Source organism: Melopsittacus undulatus, chromosome 1, assembly GCF_012275295.1.
Source record: "Melopsittacus undulatus isolate bMelUnd1 chromosome 1, bMelUnd1.mat.Z, whole genome shotgun sequence".
Lineage (NCBI taxonomy): Eukaryota > Metazoa > Chordata > Aves > Psittaciformes > Psittaculidae > Melopsittacus > Melopsittacus undulatus.
Window position 1 is genome coordinate 4,487,015 of NC_047527.1, and position 24,701 is coordinate 4,511,715.

The 24,701-nt window shown below is 42.8% G+C and overlaps 1 protein-coding gene across 1 annotated transcript in view; it reads left to right on the plus strand.

Moving 5' to 3' along the window:
• Window positions 1-431: 431 nt before the first annotated feature.
• Window positions 432-24,701, plus strand: part of SLC45A4 (solute carrier family 45 member 4) — a 34,886-nt gene continuing 10,616 nt past the window's right edge. Inside the window, exon 1 of the mRNA XM_005145488.3 lies at window positions 432-675. Coding sequence (XP_005145545.2) covers window positions 432-675 — 244 coding nt within the window. The remainder of the gene's footprint in view (window positions 676-24,701) is intronic.

Consider the following 24,701-nt stretch of genomic DNA (forward strand, 5'->3'; position numbering starts at 1 on the left):
ACAATATCCTGAGAAATGCTATTGAAATGTTGAAATGCTTGCTTTTTGTTGCAGATTAATCAGCCACTCGATGGGGATTAACAGTGGAGCACCTCTTTGTGTCGCCTTTCCACCTCTGTGTAGCAAGACTAACACCTTCAGCACTTCTTCAATAATAATTATGAAACTGGTATTAACTGAATGGCAATTATGGATTTTTAACTCTAACTCTCAGTAAACCAGCAAAGCCATATGTTGAAATTCCTACCAAATAGCTTTTCATTCTTGAGGTCTCATATCTATACAAGAAGTTGCAAGATACCTGTTTGTACAAGAGGAATATAAGTGTTACTTGCCTGAGGAACAGAGGCTGAAAGAGAAGACACCCTAACTTGTTCGTGGAGTTATGGTAGTATTATTTATATAGATATAACAAATATATATATATTTTTATGGTAATGAATATGGCTCCCCAGAATGCTGACTCGGAATCTATGCAAGTTCAAGATCTACCTGTGGCACAGCTTCAGAAACCAGAAAGCAAGGAGAATGAAAGTAGGGAGGAGACCATTAGTGAAGGCTCCATAGACCGGATACCGATACGCCTGTGGGTGATGCACGGTGCAGTAATGTTTGGCAGGGAATTCTGTTATGCCATGGAGACAGCTTTGGTAACACCTGTATTGTTACATATTGGTAAGTAATCCTCATTTCTGTTAGCTGAAACTGTATTTTTTGCATTCATTGAAGGCAGGGGAAGAAGGGTTGGCCAACTAAAAGTACATCAGGTAAAAAAGGATTTGTCTTTTTGTTACTGGCTGTGCCATAGACTCAGTTGTGTGACCCTTTTTAAGGATTTTTATGTGCATCTTCTGTCTGATATCGCTTCCCTCTGTGAAAATGTTGACCTGATTTAAGTCTAAAGTTCTTTACTAAAAGGTAAGTGTCCTAGAAACAATGTTAGACGATAAAGGATTGCATTGAAGCTTTTTTTTATGTATGGAGAAATGCTTCAGGTTACAGTACTTTAAAGTTAGATACATTGGCTTTTCCAACTCCTAGTAAATTACTGCATTTATTTCAAACCACTAGTGAGTCTTGTTTTATGTGATCTGCCGAGTTTATACCAGATGAATAAACTATGATACCGATAGTTTTAGCTAATAATGGGGTGGTAATGGGGTTTAGAATAGGAGTAGACAGTGTTGAATTCAGGGTGAGTGCTATGATTAGGTTTACAATAAACTGCCTACGGTGTTATCTAGTATTTATCAACTCCAGAAAATCGTATGCTCTGTCAGATACCAGAAAACATTACATGAAGCTGAATGGAAGTACCAGACTGAGCATGCTTCTATGAGAGAATAAATCAATGATGTGTGTGTATGGTATAAGTGTATATATAATACATGCATATTCTATGTTTGCTAATGTTTGCTTTAGCTTATACATGCAGTTGTGCTTCATAGCATGCTCAGTTGTGGTGAAACAGAACTACTCAACCAACTCTCTAAAATGATGTTCATTAAATGCTATTTAAAGCATTGTTTAAGGATTTGCATCTCAAATGCAAAGTCTGTATTTTTATATCTATATGATAAAAGGGCATCAGAGATTGAAGCTGCATGCATGGAATGCATAAATTCTTTTGTGCAGTCTTCCTGCAGTTAAAAATGTGTTTACATATGAAGTTACTAGTCAATACTTGAATCCATAGAGGGGTCAATAATCAGTGCAGTCAGTGCCATGAGAGACACTGGTGACTTCTGCCTTCAGGTTTTCACAAACATGTTCATGTTCAGAGCTCATCAAATGTCATTTTTTGATCTATTGGTGGCATAATTAAAATGTTATAGATGTTCTCTAAACAGGAGCTTTCTGTTGATCCTGACTTGCTGAGTAAAACAGTTGCAACTTCATCTAGGACCATTTATCATGCTCATAACTTGTTTTGAGGTTTTATCTTTTGGGCAAGTTGAGATTTAGAGACATCAGTGATTTGTACTAGTGGTGTTGGTTCAGCAACTACTGTGAATGCAAACCCTTGCATCCGGCTTTGCATGGAGAAGACCCCCAGTCCTGTAAGTGACCTGTACTTCTCTGTTTGCTTTCTTGTTTGTGCTGGCACTCAGCTGTTTCAGATGTGTAGCTGCCTAAGCTGACTTCACCTGACCATAGAGTAAGGTCAGACAGCATAAATAAACCATCCTCTTAATGACTGACCAGTCATTTCTATTTCTTTTGTGAGCTCTTCTAGCAGATCTGTTTCCTCCAGATAATTGAGAAATATCTCTTCCCTTCCTTCCCTACCCCAGTGATCAGAATAACAGTGGGATTTGGGGGAAGGGAGTAAAAGCACTTTAGCTTGGAGAAAAGCTGGCAGATCAGTGAAGCAGTACAAAGGTGATGCAATGATGGTGTTCCATGCCATAGAGATAAGAAATGGAGGGAGTTGGTTACAAACGTGTTTAGGGCTTTGGGAACTAATTGGAATCTTTCATGCTCTGGTTCATGTTCCTTCAGCGGGGGCTACACAATGCTGGATTCACTGAAGGGTTAAGTTATTCACGGGTGACTTATCTAACCTGTTTGGTAATTGCCTCTTACATGGTTCTGTTTACCTTTATCAGCCTCAACATCTGTTTGCCTCAACATGAGCTATATTTATGCCTTACTGGAGGGGATTGCATGAAGCTGTGGAATTGCTGGAATATTCCCTTTGCTGATTCATCTGAGAAAAGCCACATTCAGTTTGTTTTACAGGAGATTTAAGGGGTTCAAGAAACTCTCTGCAAGAAGTGGCACCTGGGGAAGTGTGGTCACTAAACCAGCTGACTTTGCTTATAACAAATTGAAGAATCAGAAGTCTTTTGGGTGCACAAAAAGGCTTCCTTACAGGCTTATGTTGAATCTTAACAATTAAGCTTTACAGTATGTGCTTGTGTTCTGTATCTCAGAGAACTTTGTTCACTGAACTCATCTGAGATTCCTATCAGGTACCACCATTAAAACCTTAGGCACATTAGTATATTAGTAAGATGTTACACACTGTCTGCTTGCAGGTATTTGACTTTCCTAACTGTTTGTGTAGCTTGGATCAGAGGTGGTGGTATGATCTGGCAGATGAGCAACCTGTCCTACTTGTTCAGTAAGCCATGAGGTTTCAGCAGCTGGAGATAGTCCTTTGGATAGTACCTTTCCAATTCAATTTCTGTGTTTAAATGTCCTCAAGTTTTGAATTCCTAACAAAAAACCCTAAAGGCAGCAACAAGAGCTGCTTGGATCAATGGATACTGTGAATTGGGAAGGTCTGGAGGTGCCTGAGTTGCTGTACCCTCACCAAAAAAACATGATTTGTGACTTTCATTGTTGTCTTTTTTGCTATGCTTAGATTGATGTCGCATTGCCTTGTCAGAAATGCAGCTACAAATCTTTAACAGCTTTGTAGTCATAACTGGGCTTTAGTAGCTTAGCAACAAGAACAAGCCAAATATATATTACATGGGGTTTTATTCTAACTTGCTCTTTGATGTCTCACTGTCTGCAGCTTAACAATTCAAACTGAAGCAGCTAAATTGTTCAAAAGGATTGAGAGGATATAAAAATATGCCAAATATGAGAAGTTGCTGCCTGACTTGAGGTGAAATAGCATTAGCTGGCACCTTCACAAGTTTGCATCTCTAGAAATCTTCATTAACCTTTTTTAGAGACCCATTCACTCAGCATTAAAACGTTACTAGAAACTGTCAGTGCCTTCAGCACTCTGGGTTTACTTGTTCCTCCGTCTGAGGTTGTTGAGGAACCGAGTGATTGCATCTTAGTCTTGAATATGTTCTGTGCATTAACACTAATACTTGCTTTGTCACATTTCAGCCATGCATTAAAAACTCCATAGCAGCAGGAGGAGGCCTTTGTTTTTTTTAAACATCTGGTACTTCATGCTGCTTATCTGTGAGAGTGAATTAGAATCCCTGCTGTTGTTTATAGATGACAATGTCTTTTCTTCCCTCATTAAACTTGGCTTCGAAGGTTGAAATCTCTAAAACAACTTCCAGTTCGTGGAAAAATTGGATGCATTTTTTAAAGGATTTTACAAAGGATTTGTAGGGAATAAAAGTAAGGAGAAACTGGTAAAATATAAAGTTCTTTTTGAAGCAACTGATTCATTGAAATCACGTCTTCAAGTAACACCAGTTTAAACCATTATTAAATAACAATTTGGTAATTTCAGGTTATTTCAGGTGTAACTCAAGTACAATTTGGGTTGTACTGCTACTGATAAATCCCACCTTTCAGAACTAAAATGGATCCAAATGGTGCCTCTTTCATTAGGGCTATGGAAGAAAACAGTGTTGTGTGACTTGGGGTGGCTGCTGCTTCCAGCATGAAAAACTTGCTGTCTGAGTGAGTGGTGGGAGCTGTACAGATGAAGTTTCACTAGTTATATTTAATAGGATAAAAGCTTTGCCAAGCTTTTCCTGTTGCTTCAAAGGCTCTTTCCAATGCTATTTAATGATTTATGAATAGTTAACAGCCACAGAAGCAACTGTCAGCACCAGAACTGTTCCTTGTTCCACAGCATAAATTAATTATATCACACTAGTGCTTTTAAAAAGAAACCATGGACATTTACATAAGGAAAACCATGAACAGTTTACATGTGCTGCTTGTTTTTCTATTGTCACTGAAACTTAGGGATGTTTCTCTGATACGATACTTGAATAGCCTTGATTTACATTGTGTATCTGAGTGCTGATGTGTGATGACGTTGCTTTGATTTGCTGTGAGCGTTAATGTGCTCTTACATTAAACATTAGCCAGTGCAGCATTAAGTACCAAATTTGGGCCTTTTAACCCTGAGCATGGTGTTCTTTTTAGGCAATAACACCAAGGAATAGCACTGTTGGAAACTGCGTGTTTCAGTTCTGATTAGATTTTAATAAAGAGAAAGGCTGAGCTAAGCAAAGCAGAATACCACATGTTATTTTTGTTTGGAGAAGAAGTTGTTTCTCTCATTACATGCTTTTGCATCAGCAAAATACTGTAGTCCCTTATGCCTTGTAGGAAACCTGTCTTGTACATGTACTAAAGCTGTTTAGGGGTTTGGGCTGTCATTTAGACATAAATCAGGAAAAAAGCTATTATCTGACATTCAAGACCCTTTAAGTGTAGTCTACTATATCTAGGTCACGTGCAACTGCCAGTGTGTGAAAAGCACATTAAGCAAGAATTAAAACTGCTGATGCTGAGAAATCTCCGAGTGGAAGCTGACAAGTCATTATGCTGAAGAGATTTAATATTCCAAAGTGAACTTTGAGTAGGAAGTAGTGAATCTTCACATTGAAATTTAGGGTCTGAGAAGAACGCATGGAGGTAAAGGGGGGATTATGGAGATGTATTTAGCAACCAAGCATGAAATGTTACAGAGAAGTTAGCTTCTAGGTATGTTTCTTCAAAGGAATTAAGGTATCAATTGCTGACTCAATTCAGTGTGGAAGGGGTCTTCCTAAGGCTAAGCCTGGGATCAAAGGAAGTCTGAAAGCCTTAAAGACCTGGTGAGGGAGAAGGGAACAAAGGGATGGGATGAGCTTTTGGAGGCTGCCTATAACTCAAGTTAAAAAAGGCTGACTGCCTGGAAAAAACCCTTGCAGATGGAGGAAGCTCTTCAGGATAAAGCAGCACTGAGTCTATTTCAGCTCAAGTAGTCAAGTTTGTTCCTCATCTCTGCCAGAAGTTACATTTATGTTAAGGTTATGTGTATTTAGAACTGTTTTTCTACAAGCTATATCTTACCATTGGAGCTGTGCCTTGCCTTACCTTACCATGTCTTACCAGAAAGAAACTGAGTTGCTGTAACCTGCTCTTTGAGTTAAATTCCTGTATGATCCAGCTGCATCTGGGCTCTCGTGTGTACCTTGTTTGATGCTGAGATTGAATTGCAGGATCTGAATTCCTCCTTGGGAGAATTAATGGCTTGAGAGCTGGCCTGTCCCAAGAGGGGACTGTAACATGGCTAACCTAAGGACAAGAATTGATTGCACAGCAGATACGCAAAACCTAGAGCAGTAAACAGTTCACTAGATACATTTTTCATCCTTGTTAGCTTTGAAGTTAATCTTTGAGATCACATCAACTTTGTATTCAGATCTGAAGTGGTGGAATGTATAAAACTGCAAATATTGTGCCTGAGGCACATGTTAATTGCCCTATAAAACCTCCCCACCCATCATTTTTTACTCGTTGGCTAATTTTATGCCCACTAAGGGGTTGTGTAACACTAATTTTACTGTACTTACTCTTTAACCAACAGGCAAGTCAGTGATGCTTTCATATGTATCACTGTTGCCTTACATAAAGTACATGTTGACCTTAGATCAGTAGCAGCCCAGTTTTTGAACATGTCCTTAGTGGAAGGTGTGGTTCAGGGTCTGTTTAAGGCACCTTTAAATGCAGCCATAAAGCTTTTTAATCCTGAGGGCAATAGGAGCCCATGCTTTGTTTTGATACCAAGGCAAACACCACACGGGCTGGAAGTTGAGCAATAACTGTTGCATACAGAGCATTTTTTTATAGCAACGTTCTGTTTTTCTTTAAGCAACACTGAATCTGGCCTTCAGGGGCACAACTGATAACACATGGCAGGTTTTCAGCTGGGGTGACATGAGGATGCTGGCTCTAGGGTTGTACATACTGTGTGACTTCGGGTGAGCAGCCTTACTAGGAAAGGGAAGCTGAGTGCGAAGAGCTTGTCCTATACCATGAAATGTGTTTCTTATTACTTAGCAGTAGGTAACTTTCTGTTCTTTCTTTTTGGCTAAATAAGGTCTGCAAAAGTAACTACTTCTAAAACAAGTGTCAGAGTTGCTCTGGTGCTGTTTTCTTCCATTCCAAATCTTTAAGTCCTTGATCCTCTAATTGTGTCCTATGGGAATGTTAATACTTCCCTCCTCAGCACAAAGACTGTTCGCAGTAAAAATTGCATGAGAATGGTTTGATTCTCAGTTTTCCTTTAGAGAGCTTGAGTGATCTGAGGTTAGTGTGAGTGCCTGTCTATGGCACAAGAAACCCTTAACAGGGATGAGGACTGTGGAGCAGAAGCAGCAGCACGCTGCAAGACACAGCAAACAGCACAAATGCACTGTCAGCTCTTATTTAAAAGGTTTAAAAGCAGGTTTTGATTAAGTCATCTCTGCTCCTCAAACCCTTTTTCGTTCTGCAGCAGCAGACATCTCAGTCTGTGATTTGTGGGACGAGCTTGAGGCCTCCAAAAATAATCACTCCCTAAGAAAGAAATGGACATCTCTGTCCTTGTGTGGATGCTTCTTTCTACCAGTAAATCTTTCCTGTCCAGCATGCTGCCTTTCTATCTTGAGCAGCCAGGACTTAAGAGAGACTAAACTACTTGGAATGACTTAGGAGTATTTTGGCATCTGTGTTCCTGTTCTTCCAAAACCTCACGTTCTCTCCTGCCCCCAGGAGATGTAGTCAAGCAGAAGAATTAAGGACCAGGTAATAACAGTGCTACAGGCCAATAGTGATGAAGTGGTTATTGGACTATATTAAATAATAAGCAGATGGGGGTATGTTAATTTGCGTATTAGCAGTAGCTTTTAAATTTTCTTCCAATCTATTGTAAATGTGCTTTTTACTTCTTTTTTAACATTGGGTCACTGAATTGTCTTGCAGTTCTTCCCTCTTACACATACTAGACCCACCTTGTTGCTATAGCCAAAGAAAGCCTGCAGGTTTTCTTCTGCTTCCATAGGCAGCTCTGAAGTAGAGAGGCACATGTAGGACTCAGGGAACTGCAGCATCCCTGTATTTTTAGTGTTCCCTTCCTAAGATTCCCTGCTGGCAGTGGGGGAAGGATGGGAGAGACAAGGGCAGCCTTTGGCCTCCTGAAAATGTGCTTAAATTGAGTGCTTTAAACCACACACCTTTAAACAACCTCTTTCCTAGCCTGAGCCCTTCCTCTTCATCTGCTTTCCACCCACATTCATTCTCAGCCAAGTTTACAAAGCCCACATCTTCTTCTGTCTAAACACCCTCTAGGAGAGCAGAGTATCAGGTGAGCCTTTGAATGTATGTGCATGCACAGCAGCCAAGAGGTACCTTTGCTACAGCAAGAACAGACAAAACACAGCAGTGCTTCCATGCTCTTCCTGATGAAGTAATTGCCACCAGGACCATTTTCCAGCAGGAAATTACCTGCTCTTTACTGTAAAAAGAAACCTTTCAGTTCTTTAGATGGGATTATGCTGGTGGGGACTTGGAGATGCAGAGTCAAGATGCAGGCACCCAGCTTGAACCCCAGGACTCAAATTGGTGGTTTCCTATTGAACATGATTGTAAAACAGGTTATGGAAAGGAATGGCTGAGAGCTCAGTGAACAGGAGTCTTACTGCTGAAGGAAATAAAATTAAGGCCACTTTTGAAATTAAAAGAATGTCGACAGCCTCTTGCCAAAGCATGTAATGCTTTAATAAAGCTTGCTTCAAGAGGACTGTCAAAGCTGCAGCCCCTTAAGCTCTGTTCTCCTTTGAGTCTCCTGAGTTGCTTGTTGCAACAGTATTTGTTGTGATGCACCCTCTGGGACTCCAGTTTAATCCTCCTCTTTTAACCAAGCAACACTCGAGAAGGTTTCAGATGTGCTTCCTGCAGGCTGTTCTGCAAGAAGAGATTGGAAAAGTTTGGAGCTGCTCATTCAGCTTAATGCTAAAATCCATTTGAAGCCTGTTTAAGCAGGAAAAAAAAAGCAGGTCATAGATGTTATTTGCTTTGGTATGGATAAATCCTCAATAGGCCATATCACTGCATAAACCCAGTCATCCCTCTGAGGTCCTGAGTAACTGTGGGCACAGGTTTTTTCCATAACTACACATGGTTACTCTGCATTAACATTTGGTGTTCTTCAGTTGAATTACTCACAGTGGATTTCTTGCAGTAGTAGGTGCAGACCCTGTACATTGAATGTGACCTGATTTTCTACAGAAATAAATGGGATTGAAAAGGGCTTCATCAGAATCAGAATGACCTGAAAGCCTGACCTCATCTGCAGAGAATAAGATGAGTAGGTGGTGAAGGGGAGGGGAAGACTTTTAGCTGCTGGGAGTGTTGGGCAGGTAGTGGCTAGTGAGAGCACTGAAGTATGTAGCAAGTACTGCTAGACCTGGTAGGTGACTCCACTCATGTCTTGAAACTGAGACAAGATTCAAGTGCTTTATTTATTGTCACTCCTCATCTGGGGAAAAACATGTCATCCACATTGCTACTGCAGGGGAGGATGTTCTACCAAACAAGGTTTCCCTTCCAGTCGCTGTTACTGGAAACTGGTCCACTTTGTGTAAAATAGCATAGAAGTTCATGAGAGCAGCTCTTCTAAATGATAGAATCCCAGAATGGTTTGGGTTGGAAGGGACCTTAAAGCTCCTCCAGTTCCAAGCACTTTCCACCAGAGCAGGTTGCTCCAAGCCCCTGTGTCCAACCTGGCCTTGAACACTGCCAGGGATGGGGCAGCCACAGCTTCTCTGGGCACCCTGTGCCAGCGCCTCAGCATCCTCACAGGGAAGAGCTTCTGCCTAAGAGCTCATCTCAGTCTCTCCTCTGTCAAGTTAAAGGCATTCCCTTTGTTCTGTCCCTACAGCCCCTTGTCCAAAGCCCCTCTCCAGGTTTCTTGTAGCCCCTTTAGGCACTGGATGACCTGGAAGCCAAAACTGCACCATAAATTAATGTCAAAACAGACGTTACTGTGATGGGCATTCTTCAGAAGCAGCTTCCACACTCAGCTTGAGAAGCTTCAACACTACCCCATGAAGACTCCTTTTCCCCATGGAAGTGCTGATACAGAGAATGAAAAGTTCAGTCCCTGCAGTGGCCTGGTTCTGTCCTCGGCATCACTTTTGTCTTTGGCACATGTCCCGGTCTGTTTCAATATGCCAATACATTTTGCATAGCTTCTGCTCAGATCATCTTAACCTTGACTTTCTATCCCCCTCAGGATCCTGATTTACGGCCTTTCTGGCTCAAGTGATAACCTGAGCCGGATCATTTTCTATGTGTTCTCATGTACAGACTGTTTCAAAACATGAATTTCCTCCTTTTATCAGTTGTGCTGCTCCGTAAACAATGGTCTTTCAATAATTCACTCTATCAGAATTGAAGTCTCCCCCCCCAGGATAATCTGCACATTCCAACAATATCCTGCTGGCTTTAAATTAGTCTTTCACTTAGGGGTGGTTTAATACCTCTTGTATCTGGATACTTCTGCATGTTCAAGTACTTCTTTAAAGAGTGGAGATCGATTTACACACTTCAGAGTTCGTGTAGGTGGCAGGAAAATTACTATGAAATTACATGTTCTAAAATGAGTATTAAACTTTGACACTGTAGGAGAAATCTTCTCAAATCTAAACCCCAAAACATGCCTCAGGTATCCAGCTAAATGCTTGTTTGCCAGATTTAATTAGTTGTAGTGGGTTCAGTGTCAGCATTCCCTGTGTTTTCCTTGCCTGATTTGGGAAGTCAGGCAGTGTCTGACCAAGCCAGGCATTTCCTGGCAAGGAAGGGTCATTACAGGCATACCTGCTGTCTTACATGGACTACATCAGGTGGCTTTAAAATGACTGTTTATCATTCTCAGATGCTATTAAACAACTTGTGTAGCAGTGGGATGCTGCGGCAGCCGCAGAACCATCTGAGCTGGTGTTTTGCTCCAAGCTACAACAGAAATGAAGAACAGACACATTGTGCTCTGCTCCTTCTTTGTCCCCTTAAGTCTTTTTCCATCAGACTGCACAGAAATAGGTTTCTAGTTGCTTGACCAGTGTCAGTTCAACATCTCTGTAGTGGTTCTGCACTGGATCTGCAGAAGAGCTGCTTATTGAAAGGGTTTGGGATTTCTCACTGAGGGCTGTATTCCTACTGTTAACACCTTTGCAGCATAAATTGAGCTGTGCTTACTTTACAGTGACTTCAAATAAGAGCAGAAGGAAATGCTGTCATCTGTCGGAAATGAAAATTGAATTTAAGGTTTGTTCTTTTTGGCTCAACAAACAGCAGGATGCAAGAAATACACATTTCAAACCTGAATGGGCAACATCTCAGAGGTCATCGCTAGTGATCTGGGAGAAGAGCTGACATCCCTTCTCTTGTGATTTGCTGCATCCCCTCAGATACAGACACTGAATAACAGTGGAGAAGCTGAAGTGCAGGGATGGAATGAGAAAATAAGATGATGTAAGCCATGAAAAAATGGAGGGTGGCTTTTTCTCTGTGATTTAATGAAAAAGCAGTTTAACAAATGCTCCCCCATCTCTGAGGTACTCATGGCTATGGGTCATAAATCTGGTGCCAGGGACCCCATCAGTGTGGACAGCAGTCAGCACGTGTGAGAGGTTAAGAAGATAAATGAAGGGGAAGGTTATTTTTCTGCCTTATGGATTCCTACCCTGTTGATATATAGCAAATGTGTTTAAAGTAAGTTATCAAACCTTTTTAGGCTGTTAAGCTTCAGGAGAAGGGTTTGGTACAACTTTCTGTCAGCTGGAAAAGGATTGCCAAGATCAATCTTGAGTATTATTTAGGTTTCCTTGGTTGGATGACTGGATAATGCTACGGACTCCACCTGTAACTCATATATATAACTCACTCCGTTCTTTGTAAGTTCAAATGACAAGAAAAAGGTTATAAGCAGAGTGTTGTAAAGTAAAACTGCTTTTCACGATGTGGTAAAAACACTTGTCTGATTGTTTGGGAAAGGGCTCTGTTCTGCTTTGTCCCCTTCAGGGCCTAGTTTTCTACATTTGCACATTTGGAAAGGAAATGTTTGCTGTCTTTACTTGCAGGTGTGCTCCACTTGTTTAACTTGAGATTGTATTGATGACTTTATCCTTCCTTTCCTCTGGGATGCACTAAGATTGCTATTTGGAATGCTGCCTGATACTGGGGGTTAAGTTCTGCTCTAGTTATCAAGTTCAAAATACTAAGATTGAGATTTTTATGTAGCTAATGGTTTAAAAGACCTCAATGTGAAAGCAGCTCTGCTTTTAAATCTCTCCAGTACATGTGTAGAATGTGTTTCATGCAAGTTAATGTTCAAGCCAAAACACACAAGTTTATACAATTAGGTAGGTTTAGGTAGATTTAGATTAACTGTAAGGAAGAACTTCTTCCCTGTGAGGGTGCTGAGTCACTGGCACAGGGTGCCCAGAGGAGCTGTGGCTGCCCCATCCCTGGCAGTGTTCAAGGCCAGGTTGGACACAGGGGCTTGGAGCAGCTGCTCCAGTGGAAGGTGTCCCTGCCTGTGACAGGGGTTGGAACTGGATGAGCTTTCAGGTCCCTTCCAACCCAAACCAGTCTGGGATTCTATGGTAGAAGAAAGCATGTAAGAAAGTTTAGAAGCTTGAGGCAGGTTCCAACACCCATCTTTTTAGTTGGTCCCCATGATTTCATCTGAGATGATGGTTTTCTATAATGCTTTACCCACAAGGCAGGCAGTTGGTGGCGTGAATAGTTATAGAGGAGCACCCCTTTTTTTGCTGGGGGAAACCCTCAGCTGATTAAAACTCCCTGTATGGTAGAAGAGGCCCTTAGTGACATGGGTTAGGGATGGATTTGGCAGTCCTGGGGGTATGGACTTGATCTTAAAGTTCTTTTCCAACCCAGTTGATGCTATGATTCTATAGTCCTGTAACCTGTATTTGTATGCATAGAGGTTGTTACAATAACTGGTGAACTGCAGTGCTTTTCCTGGACCAGTGATCCAATGATCCTTTCCTTGTTGCAAGCCTACAAACTGCAACCTGCAGTTCATTTGTTGAAGCAAACAGGGAAAGCACTAATAGGATTTCTGTTTCACTTGATACAGCCACATGAGGAATTAACCTCATAAAGGCAACTACACAGAGGAACGCAGTTTCTCGTTAGGAGCTTAGTATGGGTTATGTTCAAAATTCCTCTCTGGTTTTGAAGTATACAATGAATAATGAGGTAGAAGAATCAGTGCATTTCTTTATAAATCAGCAACACTTTTAAACCAGCAAATAATTCCATAGTGAACACATTGTTACTATTCATTGCTGACTTATAGTTGGTAGGGCTTCCCAGCAGTGCACTGTGACAGAGCTGATCCCAGGCAGTGTTTATTCCTATCATAAACAAACCTATAGTGCTAAAGCCTTTAGAAAGGCCAAAAGGTTCATTCTGCAGTGCAGTAACAATTAACAATACACTTTCTGTAAGCTGATTATGGAAAGGCTTTGAGTATTGAAAAGGGGAGTAAAGCATGACATGAATGGCCCAAGGAGTGTAGGTAGGATCAATTCAGCTTCCCCCCCCCCCCCCCCCGACTAATTTGGGCATTAATGGCTGGAAACAAAATGGCTTTAGCATGTGAAGTTTATATAAGGTACCTATAATGTTTATTAGCTATTATTTCTTTGCATTAGGTCAGCCAGGGTAATTATAGAAGGAGCTGCCCGCACCATTTCCTGACCCTTAAAAGGACAATGCAAATGTGATCCTGGCTGAAAGCTAAAGATCAACTGTCTGGTCAGTAATCCCTGGGAAGATGAAGGTTCTCAGATGGCATCTGCAGGGCTACATAGGCCAAAAACACCTTCTTGAGTCAGTTTTCACATGGCTTCCAAGTGTGTAGCCAAGCCTAAAAGTGGGTGAGGAAGGGGATGATATATATTCATGTGCAAAACCAAGCTCCTTGTGGTTTACTTGGCTGTATCCTGACTGTATTTTCTAATACATACAACTTGAGGCTGGAAATGAACTGATTTTTTTGCTGCTTGCAATTCAGGGGCGCAAATGTTGTGCTGACCATACCCTGCTTAACAAAAGAATACTTCTTTGGCTCCCTTCAAGTCTGTCTGCCTTCCTTTTCCAAGTTCTGTTCCTGGATACCCTGCGCAGATGCCATGCTGAGCTATGTATATGCCAGTCATTTGTTTGGCAGCTTGAACCAGAGCCGTCATCATTTTCCTTGGTGGGGTAGAACAGATACGACAGGAGCAAGCTTCTGTTTAAGTGAATGGAAGTTTAATATCTGACTGATGCCTTCTAGCCCAGCTTTTGCTAGAATGGTATTTTAAAAGTCTTAACCTTGAGCAAGTCTCATAAGCTTTGGGATGACCCATTGAGCCATGGACAGGGACAACTTCCAATAGACCATGTCATTCAATGTCCTGTTCAACCTGGCCTTGAACACTGCCAGGCATGGGGCATTCACCACTTCTCTGGGCAACCTGTTCCAGTGCCTCAGTACCCTCACAGTAAAGAACTTCTTCCTGATATCTAACCTGAACTTCCCCTGTTTGACTTTGAACCCATCACCCTTGTCCTGTCACTACAGTCCCTAATGAATAGTCCCTCACCAGCATCCCTGTAGGCCCCCTTCAAATACTGGAAGGCTGCTATGAGGTCTCCATGCAGCCTTATCTTCTGCAGGCTCAACAGCCCCAACTTTCTCAGCCTGTCTCCATACAGGAGGTGCTCCAGCCCCTGATCATCCTCGTGGCCTCCCCTGGACTTGCTCCATGTCCTTCTTATATTGGTGACCCCAGAGCTGGATGCAGTACTCCAGCTCGGGTCTCACGAGACCCCCTTATCATCCGTGTTGAGTATGTCTCTATGAAGCAAGTAAGATTTTAATTGAAAACTTAAAGAGAAAAGTTGTTCAGTTACATTTGCATATATTTACATAAGATTTTTAGGGGGTGGCAGAAGGTCTGCTCAGTTGGGGTTGAACACACAGAGTTACCAGTTCAGGTTTTGCTGTGCTTACAGGCACAAATAGGTGTTAACAGCAGGTTTTGGTTAGGATTTGATTCTGCTGTGTAAGTAGATGGTCATATTCCAAGCTATTAATGTATTGCTGCAACAAAAGCTCCACTGTTGATTAACACAAGAGGCTTGTAAGTTGGTACTGAAAGATTTGCTATTGTGTATGTAAGTCTCTTCAGTTTGGGAATTTTAAAGCCCAAGTGCTTTTCTTCCTACATTAGCCAATACTCTGGAAGCAGTGACGAAAAACCCTATTGAGCTTTGGATAAAGTGGGATGCTGCATATCTCCAGGCAACACATGTCACTGGAATTGATGTGTAATCTTGCAGCGAGACAGAGCAATGAAGTGCTGCAGTGTTGTGTAATGAGCACCGAGGCGAAGTGGGGCATTGCGGCCACATGATGCTTTTAATTACATCCCGTAAAGGCAAGGGCAGGATTAGTGTAGCAAGGCAATGTATTGATTGCTGCACTCATATATATGTCTGTGTACATTTAGGCACTTGAGAGTAATGGCAAATGGATGCTAGAGTTGTGTGTGAACTCCAAGTCCTTCTGTATCTGCAGCTTGCTTTACAGGCCAGCAAGAGGAGACAGCATTTTCAAGCTGGCAGTAAATACACTGATACTGTGATTGTGACACTGGGTCGGGGCAATCCCCAGCACAAGCACAGGCTGGGCACAGACTGGATTGAGAGCAGCCCTGAGGAGAACGACTTGGGGGTGTTGGTCAATGAGAAGATCCCCATGACCCGGCTTCAGTGTGCTCTTGATCCCAGAATCCCCCATGTGCTGGGCTGCACCCCCAGAGCGTGAGCAGCAGCTCAGGGAGGGGATCCTGCCCCTCTGCTGTGCTCTGGGGAGATCCCCCTGCAGCCCTGATCCAGCTCTGGGGCAGCAGCACAAGAGGGACATGGAGCTCTGAGTCAGCCTCGGATGGTTACACTGGTGTGTGTGTATAGGTGACTGCAACCTGTGTTCTTCTGGGATCATGAACAAAGTTCTCAGCTTTTGATTTGATGTAAATATCTTTGTTATATCCCTAAAATTGCTCCTCAGTGGAGGTTAAAAGGACATTTTGTTATTACTGCTGGTTCAGCACAGTGGAAGTTGCATCAGATTTAATCTATATTCAGATTTCTCTCATTAAGCACTGTGATGCAAATTTCTTCTTCGTGTCAAAGTGATGTATTTCTAAACATTGGTTAATGTGCAAGAGAAGAAGAAAAGTTAGAACCAGATTTCCCAAGAGCCAACAAGCACAGCACAGGTAATCTGGAGAATGCTGGTGAATGGGTTTCAGCATTCCATAGCAGCTCTTGGCAATACTGTGGTTTCTTGCCCTCTCTAGAGCTTTACTACCTGCTGCAGCCTGAAGAAAGCTTGTTGGGCACTCTCAGTGTTTGAGTATGAACAGTTCAGCTTCTGGCTTATTAAACCTGACACTTAGTACTGGTTTGTATGTGCCCTCATATAGTATTGGTAAGGATAGAATCCTGTGCAACCTATAGGAATTGCTAAATGGTAAAGAATCTACAACAGCAGTTGATTCTTTGGTCTTTCCTTGAGCAGGGCATAGGAGGGAGGTTGGAACCGGATGATCTTTAAGGTCCCTTCCAACCTAAACCATTCTAGGATTTTGTCATATGTGTTGCCTTTGATTCCTCTTCAGCAGCAGGAAGAGTGAGTATTGCATATATGTCTATATACGGTTACTTGATAAAGCAGTACAAAACTGGATTGTTATAATGGCTAAAAATAAGCTTCTACCTGAATTACAACAGGTTACTCTTGTGGAAGTAGGTTAGTAGGAGGGTAAGAAACTTTAAATAATTAAAGCTTTACAAGCCTTACTTGACAGCATTTGTGCTCCTGCTAAAAGCAAGCCCATCTTTGCTGCCTGCAGATGGGTGCATGTGTTCTTTCTTCGATGCCTCAGACTCAGCTGTTCTCAGGCTTTTGCTTTCCTTCTCTCTCTTCCACACATACCTCTGGCTCGCCTCTCTTCACATATGCTTCTCTTTCCTGACACAGCACCATAAAACCGGGTTATAAAGCAGGAATTGTCAAGGAAGCCACATAAACCTTTCTACAACTTTGGCAGAATGGCAGTAGAGCAGCAGCGCTTAATGAAACCCCGATGACTCCCACGGTTGCCAACTGTGAGAAGGGGAGGACAGTTGTAGGAGGCTGAAAAGTAATAATTGAGCAGAGACAGCAAATGGGGAAACTGGATGATGAAATCCTTCAAGAGGCCTGTCACTTCCTCCCTTAATTCCATTTCTCACAAGTGTCATTTAACCCAACATGGTGACTGCTGGTCTGCTATCACATGGGTCATTTCAAAAGCTACTCAAAGGCAGAATGGCTTTGCCAGGAGGGGATATTACTCTCCTACAGCTTAAAAACACCTCCAGGACTCTGTAGGTGAAACACCACATTGATATTTCTGTGCTGATGCTGTTGAAGAGCACAAGCACCATTTTAGTACCAGTTTAGTTGTTCTAGTCTGGTTTATAGGCAAGGCATGTACCAGCTGTAATCATTTCCAAATATCTGGAAGTTGTTTCTGCTGTAAGGATTGGCATCCAACTACTCAGGAAATTTAAAATGTGGATACAAGTTTGAGGGAAATGCTGGGCAGTTTTTGCAGCATCTCTAACCTAAATCTTTAGCATCTCTAACCTAAATGCTTTGCAGCATCTCTAACCTTTTAATGTTTATTAATGTTTTGTTCGTGTATCTCAAGTCTAGATCCAGTTTTCATCTAAAATCTTGTCTATGTGACAGGGAGTGACCAAAGCAGACATGTAGGTGCATTATGAAGGCATGAAGCTGCTGTAGAAGTTTTGGGTGTCACAGCAATGCAGAAGTAGTGGATCCCCATCCTGGAATACAAAGACAGAGAGTGCTCCAGCCCTCTTCCTTGCAAAGGGTCTCTTTGATCCAGTGGCTTTTGCCTGATGCATTCAGGCTGGGCTGCAGCTGATTTCTGCTCTTAGCTTTGGAAAGGAGTTTTTGCCTTTTGCTCCTGGATGTGAGTCCTTTCAAAGTGCCAGAGAATCAACAAATCATTTGGGTTGGAAAGGACCTTAAGAGCATCCAGTTCCAGCCACCCATGGGCAGGGACACCTCACGCTAGACCGTGTCCAACCTGGGCTTGAACACTGCCAGGGATGGAGCATTCACAAATTCTTTGGGCAACCCATTCCAGTGCCTCAGCACCCTCACAGGAAAGAACTTCTTCCTTATATCTAACCTGAACTTCCCCTGTTTCAGTTTGAACCCATCACCCCTTGTCCTATCACTACAGTCCCTAATGAACAGTCCCTCCCCAGCATCCTTATAGGCCCCCTTCACATACTGGAAGGCTGCTCTGAGGTCTCCATGCAGCCTTCTCTTCTCCAGGCTGAACGGCCCCAACTTTCTCTGCCTGTCTCCATACAGGAGGTGCTCCAGCCCTTGATCATCCTTGTGGCCTCCTGTGGACTTGCTCCAGCAGCTCCATGTCCTTCTTATGCTGGGTACACCAGAAATGCACAGTGCTGCTTTCTATGTCCTTGTAATATTCCTGTTAATTATTTTTTCTCTTGATTATTGTTCCCCTCAGTGCTAATAACCCCATCCAAATGGAGGAATCCTTCTTTATCCCTCCACTCTCGTATCCCACAGCTTAATTCCTCTTTTGCACCGAGGACACAGCCACATCCTCACTTCCCATCCTCTGGAGCAGTACTGCATTGTGCACACAACCCTGCTGCCGAGAGAGAAACAGGAGGGGAGAGGAGAGAACAAACTTCTTGCAAATGGGTAATAGTTTGTGCTCCAGAAAAGTGTGTTCAGACTGCAGAGTCTGAACTGTCAGATGTATCTGTGTGCTGACAGCTTGTGAGTGTTGCTGGCTAAGCAGAAGAGCTCTTCTTTGACAGGCACAAGAAGAATGTCAGGATGTGAATTTTACCACTGAGAGCATATTTTTTAGATACTGCTCCTATTTTATGTGGTGTTGATTGCAGTAGGTCATTTCTGAGACACTGAGTGAGTAAAGATGCCTGACAACTTGACAGGCTGTCATCTGTACATAGAAAGCAGCAATTAAAGCCCTCATAGTATTGATTCAGTTTTGAGTTCTTCCACCTGTGCTTTTGCAACTACACTGAGCCTTGTGGCTTGCTCAGAGTCACTTCTGAACAAGCCCATGGCTTGAGCAAGTGTTCCCTTATCATACAGGCTGGGCAGGTGTATGTAATGAAGGTAAAACTGACATAAAATGCAGCCCAGCTGTAGGGCTTCTTGTCTTAGAATAATAGGATCAATGAGGTTGGAAAAGCCTTTTAAGATCAAGTCCAACCATTCCCCAGCACTGCTAAGGCCATCACTAACCCATGGCACTGAGGGCCTCATTTACAGTGTGTGAACACCTCCAGGGACAATGACTCCAGCCCTGCCCTGGGCAGCCTGTTCCAATGCCTGAGCACCCTGTGGGGCAGGAATTGTTCCTCATCTCCATCTAAACCTGCCCTGGTGCAGCTTGAGGCCATTTCCTCTTGTTCCATCCCTTGTTCCTTGGGAGCAGAGCCCAGCCCCTCCTGGCTCCATCCTCCTGCCAGGCACTTGGAGGGAGCCATCAGGTCCCCCCTGAGCCTTCTCTTCCCCAGACTGAACCCCCCAGGTCCCTCAGCCATTCCCCATCACACTTGTGCTCCAGACCCTGCACCAGCTCCATTGCCCTTCTCTGGCCCAGCTCCAGCATCTCAGTGTCTTCTCACACCAGCAACTGTAAGAGACTGTAGCATTAGGGGTGTAAATTAGAGGCTCTCTCATCTCATATGATATCAGACTCTTGTAATTTTCAAGCAATACTCAAAATCATTGCCTCTTAAAAGCTCATACTCCCACATTTGGAAGCTGCTCAAATCATGGTGATGGGCACCAGGAGAAATTACTGCGCTTTTTCATATCCTTTCTTTGTTAGTCAGGCTTCTTACTTCAATCCAGAAGTTAGAAACTGGTTTCTCACAGGTGCAATAAACTCAACATACAATTGCTCACTGCACTGCAGTAGTGCTTGGACCACCAGTCACGCCAGTTCCAGTGCATTGCTTCAACTTACGTTGGCTCAGCTATGGGTTTTTTGGCAGCTCAGAGTCCCACACGAGCTCTTAGCCATTGGAAGTCCTAAAACCTGAAGGGAGACAGCAAGAAGCAAAAGGATTTGCGGTTAAAGTTTCATGCTGATACTAACATGCAGCTTGACTACAGTTTCTCTGGGTGGCCCAAATGTTTGGCTACTCAAATAGAGTTTTAAATATAGGGGAGTGGATATCAAGATGTATTTGTGAAATGACTGCAGCTGCAGTCTGAAATCCCCATTCCTCTATAGCTAAAACGCTTGAGTTTATGGTGGTTCCTTGTGGTAGAGCAGATAGTGGGGTTCTAACTTTTCACAGCTTTTTGACAAGCATCACTTTAGCTTGCCACGCTCTTTCAAATCACAGTCTAAACAAAGCAGCTTGTATAAGCAGTGCATTTTTAAACAGATCAATGGGGGATATTTTTAACAACACACAGGGATGAAACTGTGGAATAGAAACTGTTCGCAGGGCACGACAGCTTCTTCTGTTGGTTCCGAAATGTGTATGGTGTTTACTTCCAAGTGCATAAACAAGCCTCTAGGTGATGATTTCTGCCGAATGAAAATAGGAGCTTAGCATCCTATTCCCATATCAGATCTTATTGTTAAGCTTATAAAGAACTATTTTTCCCCCAATAGAACTTATCAAAAAGAGGTTTTGAATAGAAACTGCCGCATGTGACTTAATCTTTCTTCCATGTAACTCGTGACCTCACGCAGCCCTTAGACTGATGGTGACACAGTGAGCATTTCCTGTGAACCGTGAGCACTGCTGGTCCCACTATTGTTGGGCCCTTTTTTTTTTGTCTGGGAAAAAACAAACCCTTATTTACTAGAAGCCAGTGTCCTGTTTGTTTGTAGCTGGCTGGGAAATGCCATATTCCAAGGGTCTCAGTGGCAAGTCGCTGCTGCTCACAGGAGCTGTTGTTGTGTTTTGCTCTTTTTCTCACTGATTTGTATGAGACTTCGGAGCCTGCCTTGTGACCTGCTCTGCATTCAGTTCACAGCACAAATGCTAACCTTGTTTATCCAGTATGGGGCTGTTTCTTACCCCCTCCTCGGTGTTTCCTCAGATTAGCTGTCACTGAAAGGCTAAATAATAATCCTCCAGTTATTATTCCTCTCCCAGGAGGCCACCAGGTTACTTGTCCAAGTTGGCGGATGGGGGCTCGCTGTTGGAGCTGCTGCTACCCAGTGAGGGTGGAAAATTACAGGCAAAATCAAGGAGCAGCATTAAACTGGTAATGGGATGCAGCTGCATTGGCCTTGGAGCCTGTGAGTGAGGCCTTTAGGAAAGGCGTATGCTGTGTATATTTCCCTTGGCCATCCCAAATCAGTCCCTGCCTAGTTATAGCCTGTTCCAGGTGGGTATAGCAGCTCTCAGCGGTTGGGATGTTTCACATTTGGCTGTTAAGAGGCTGTGGTGAGGCAGTCATATGGATGAGGCAAGCTTGCTGTGCAGTGCTGCCTTGAAATCCAGTCACAACCAGCATCCCTGCATCTGTTGCGCACGTCAGAGACTGGATGCTGCAGGGCTGCGGGCTGGGCACATCACTGTAGCCAAGGCACACTGCCTCTTGACTCCTTGCCACTAGATAGGAGCATTAAAAAGGAGCTTCTTGGTGTCCAGATATTCCATTTATCTCTTCATTTCTGCTCATTGCCATCTTGTCCTGGCTTGGATACCTTCTTACGTGTGTTTCTGTTTTAATATATTGTATGAAATGGTGAAGCTCTGTAGGAATAGCAGCATATATCTATAGAGAGAAAGGAACAGTTAGGATATGTGATTACTCTCCCCAACTGCCTAGTGCAGAAACATTTCCTTGAAGCTTCATTACTGGAGCTCAGTCTCGTGAGACAGCAAAGACTTGGGGTGTTTGTGTTGTTTATATATATATATATATATACCTGCACACACGCATATACACACAATCTGTTTAAGTATTTCAGTTTTCAGTCTGCTTATTTATTTTGCTTCTACTGCCAAATCCTACAAGCCAGCCCAAATACGCATATCACATATGCAGACATTCAAGATACTAAAACCAGAACAGCCTCTTTTAAGGGAAAAAAGTATTTTGAGGTTGGAGTTCTCCTCTGTCTGCCTGGAACTTTCCCATTTATGTGAAATGTCTAGTGCTAAAGCAAACCTGCTGTTGCAATGATGAAGGTCCTGTAGACACTGCCAGTATGAATCACGGAATAATAGACTGGTCTGCGTTGGAAGGGACCTTAAAGCTCATCCAGTTCCAACCCCTGTCACAGGCAGGGACACCTTCCACTGGAGCAGCTGCTCCAAGCCCCTGTGTCCAACCTGGCCTTGAACACTGCCAGGGATGGGGCAGCCACAGCTTCTCTGGGCACCCTGTGCCAGCACCTCAGCACCCTCACAGGGAACAGCTTCTGCCTAAGAGCTCAGCTCAGTCTCCCCTCTGGCAGGTTCAAGCCATTCCCCTTGTCCTGTCCCTACAGGCCCTTGTCCCAAGCCCCTCTCCAGGTTTCCTGCAGCCCCTTTAGGCACTGGAGCTGCTCTCAGGTCTCCCCTTCAGGAGCCTTCTCTTGTCCAGGCTGCCCCAGCCCAGCTCTCTCAGCCTGGCTCCAGAGCAGAGCTGCTCCAGCCCTCACAGCACCTTTACAAAGCATGAATTTTATGAAGAACATCTGCAAGGATGTTTTGGTCTTGCTTCCTGGGATGTGGAGGTAGTGCACAGTGCCTTGGAAAGCTCTCTCCTGGAAGGCCCATTGTAGAATGTGGCTGTGAGCTTTCCAAACGTCTGACTTTTAGCAACATGAGAGGTGACAACTGAGTCTGTATAGAGAGAGGAGGCTCTTCTAGGGACCAGAACTGTTATCTCACAGAGTTAATAGGTTATGGCTTATCAATAGATAAGAAATAAGACATAGAAAGCAAATGTAAAAGGAAACTTCGAGTAACTAACTTGACTACCCATGTCTATAACAATTGCCATGTTTGCCTGCCCATACTCTTCAGGTGAGGAGTCTGCTGTCTGTCAGACAGGATCAGGAGGGAATTTTGCTGGCAAATCAACTTCTCCTGTGCTCTTTTACTTTAGCTTGTACGTGTACCCGCTTCCCACCAGGGATCTCCTCTTAACCCCACTCAGTTTTCCACTCGAGTAACCAGCTAATGTGACGATATCACAGTTTACAGAAAAGTCATACACTTCATTTAATAAATGATAGCTAGTTTGAATTCTGCATAGCTGTATATAAAACACAGATGATGATCTTATAAGCTGCTAGCTTACACTTGGAATGCAATTTGTAAGATCCCTGCCACTTAGGTTATGAAAGTAGTCTATAGCATGACCTCTGCAGCAAGAGAAAGAGCAAGTTGTGCTTAGGATGATGGCTCCTACCAAACACAAGTAAGTCTGTGGGAATTGCTTGTGTCTCACTTGAAAGTTATCCCTTTCCTGTTTACTTGGAGGAGCACTGAAAGCTTTTTAGAGATTCTTCCATTTCTTTTGGCATTGGGCTGTTAATATCTTTATAGATTTTTATCATGGCCTCTTTTTCTAAAGATAGAAGCTTGGGTTGCTGAAGAGCATTAGATACCAAAGTGGTTTGTCGAAAGAAGGATCTCCAAACATAATGTTCTTGGGTTTATAAGTGTCCTTTTTGCCCTTCCATAAAAGCTCCATCCCAAAAGCTCCATTCTGAAATCACTGAGATTTGTGTCTTCTGTAAAATAAGCCATTTTCAGGGTAAATATTTGGATTTAGGCTTTTATTTATAGTATTTAGATGATAGGAAGATCACTCTTTGCAATCAGGAAAAATAAAACCTTCTCAAGAAAGCATCTCCATCTCTCTCCTCTGACTCATACATGGAAAGATAAAGATTTAAGACTCACTGGTTGTAGGCATGGGACAGAGGTTGGGTAAAAACCCTATTTCCTTTCTTTTACTGGCCTGTAAAATCAGAACTAGAATGAAGGCTGGTGTCTGATTTTGAGTTGCAAAGTTGATCCTCCAAGTATTGAAGTCAGAATAATGCTGGCTGTAAATGTCACTCAATCTTTTAATTATCTTAGAACATTTTTAATGAGAGTTGATGAACTGAGGCTCTAAAGCATAAAAAACCCCATCTTTCTGATTTAGAACTAGGCAGGTTTTACAGTTAAACCATTTGTAAACAGGGTTTCATTCTCTGCAGAACTCATTTTGAATCATCATTTTAAATGGATCAAGTGTTTCCAGAACTTTTTTTGGTTAAAATCTGTGGACACCACCAAGAAATGCTGTTGTAGACGCCCTTCTGAAGGACAGAGGGACAGTGAGTTGTGCAAGCCCCATGTCCCTGGATGTACACTCTGAGTGTGCCTCTTGTACAAGTGCTTTCTCATTGTTTCTATTCATAGTCTCCATTAAAACAATTTGTCTCAATGGAAGTTGCAATATTAGAAGAGAGTGTCTTAACTGGGCCCATTTTACTTACATCTGTCTGTCTATGGTTGTTTATTCATCTAAGAGAGGATGGTGCTTGTAATGCTAGTAACAGAAAAGGACTGTGATTTATTGCAGAGCCTTCTCAATGCCTCACAAGTGTTTGCTGATGGATGAGCTCAACTCAAATGTCCCAGCTCATAATTCACAAGTCACAACATAATTCAGCAAAGAGATGTCTTAGCGTACAGCCCTCTTGCAGTGGGGTGACACCAAGTTATTTCAGATGTTGGTGATCACTACAGTAAGTAACGATCAGGGATGTTGGTTAAGCTCTAGCTTCCACCTTTGTTTAGGACAGATTGGCTGCGGTGATTTGGCATCA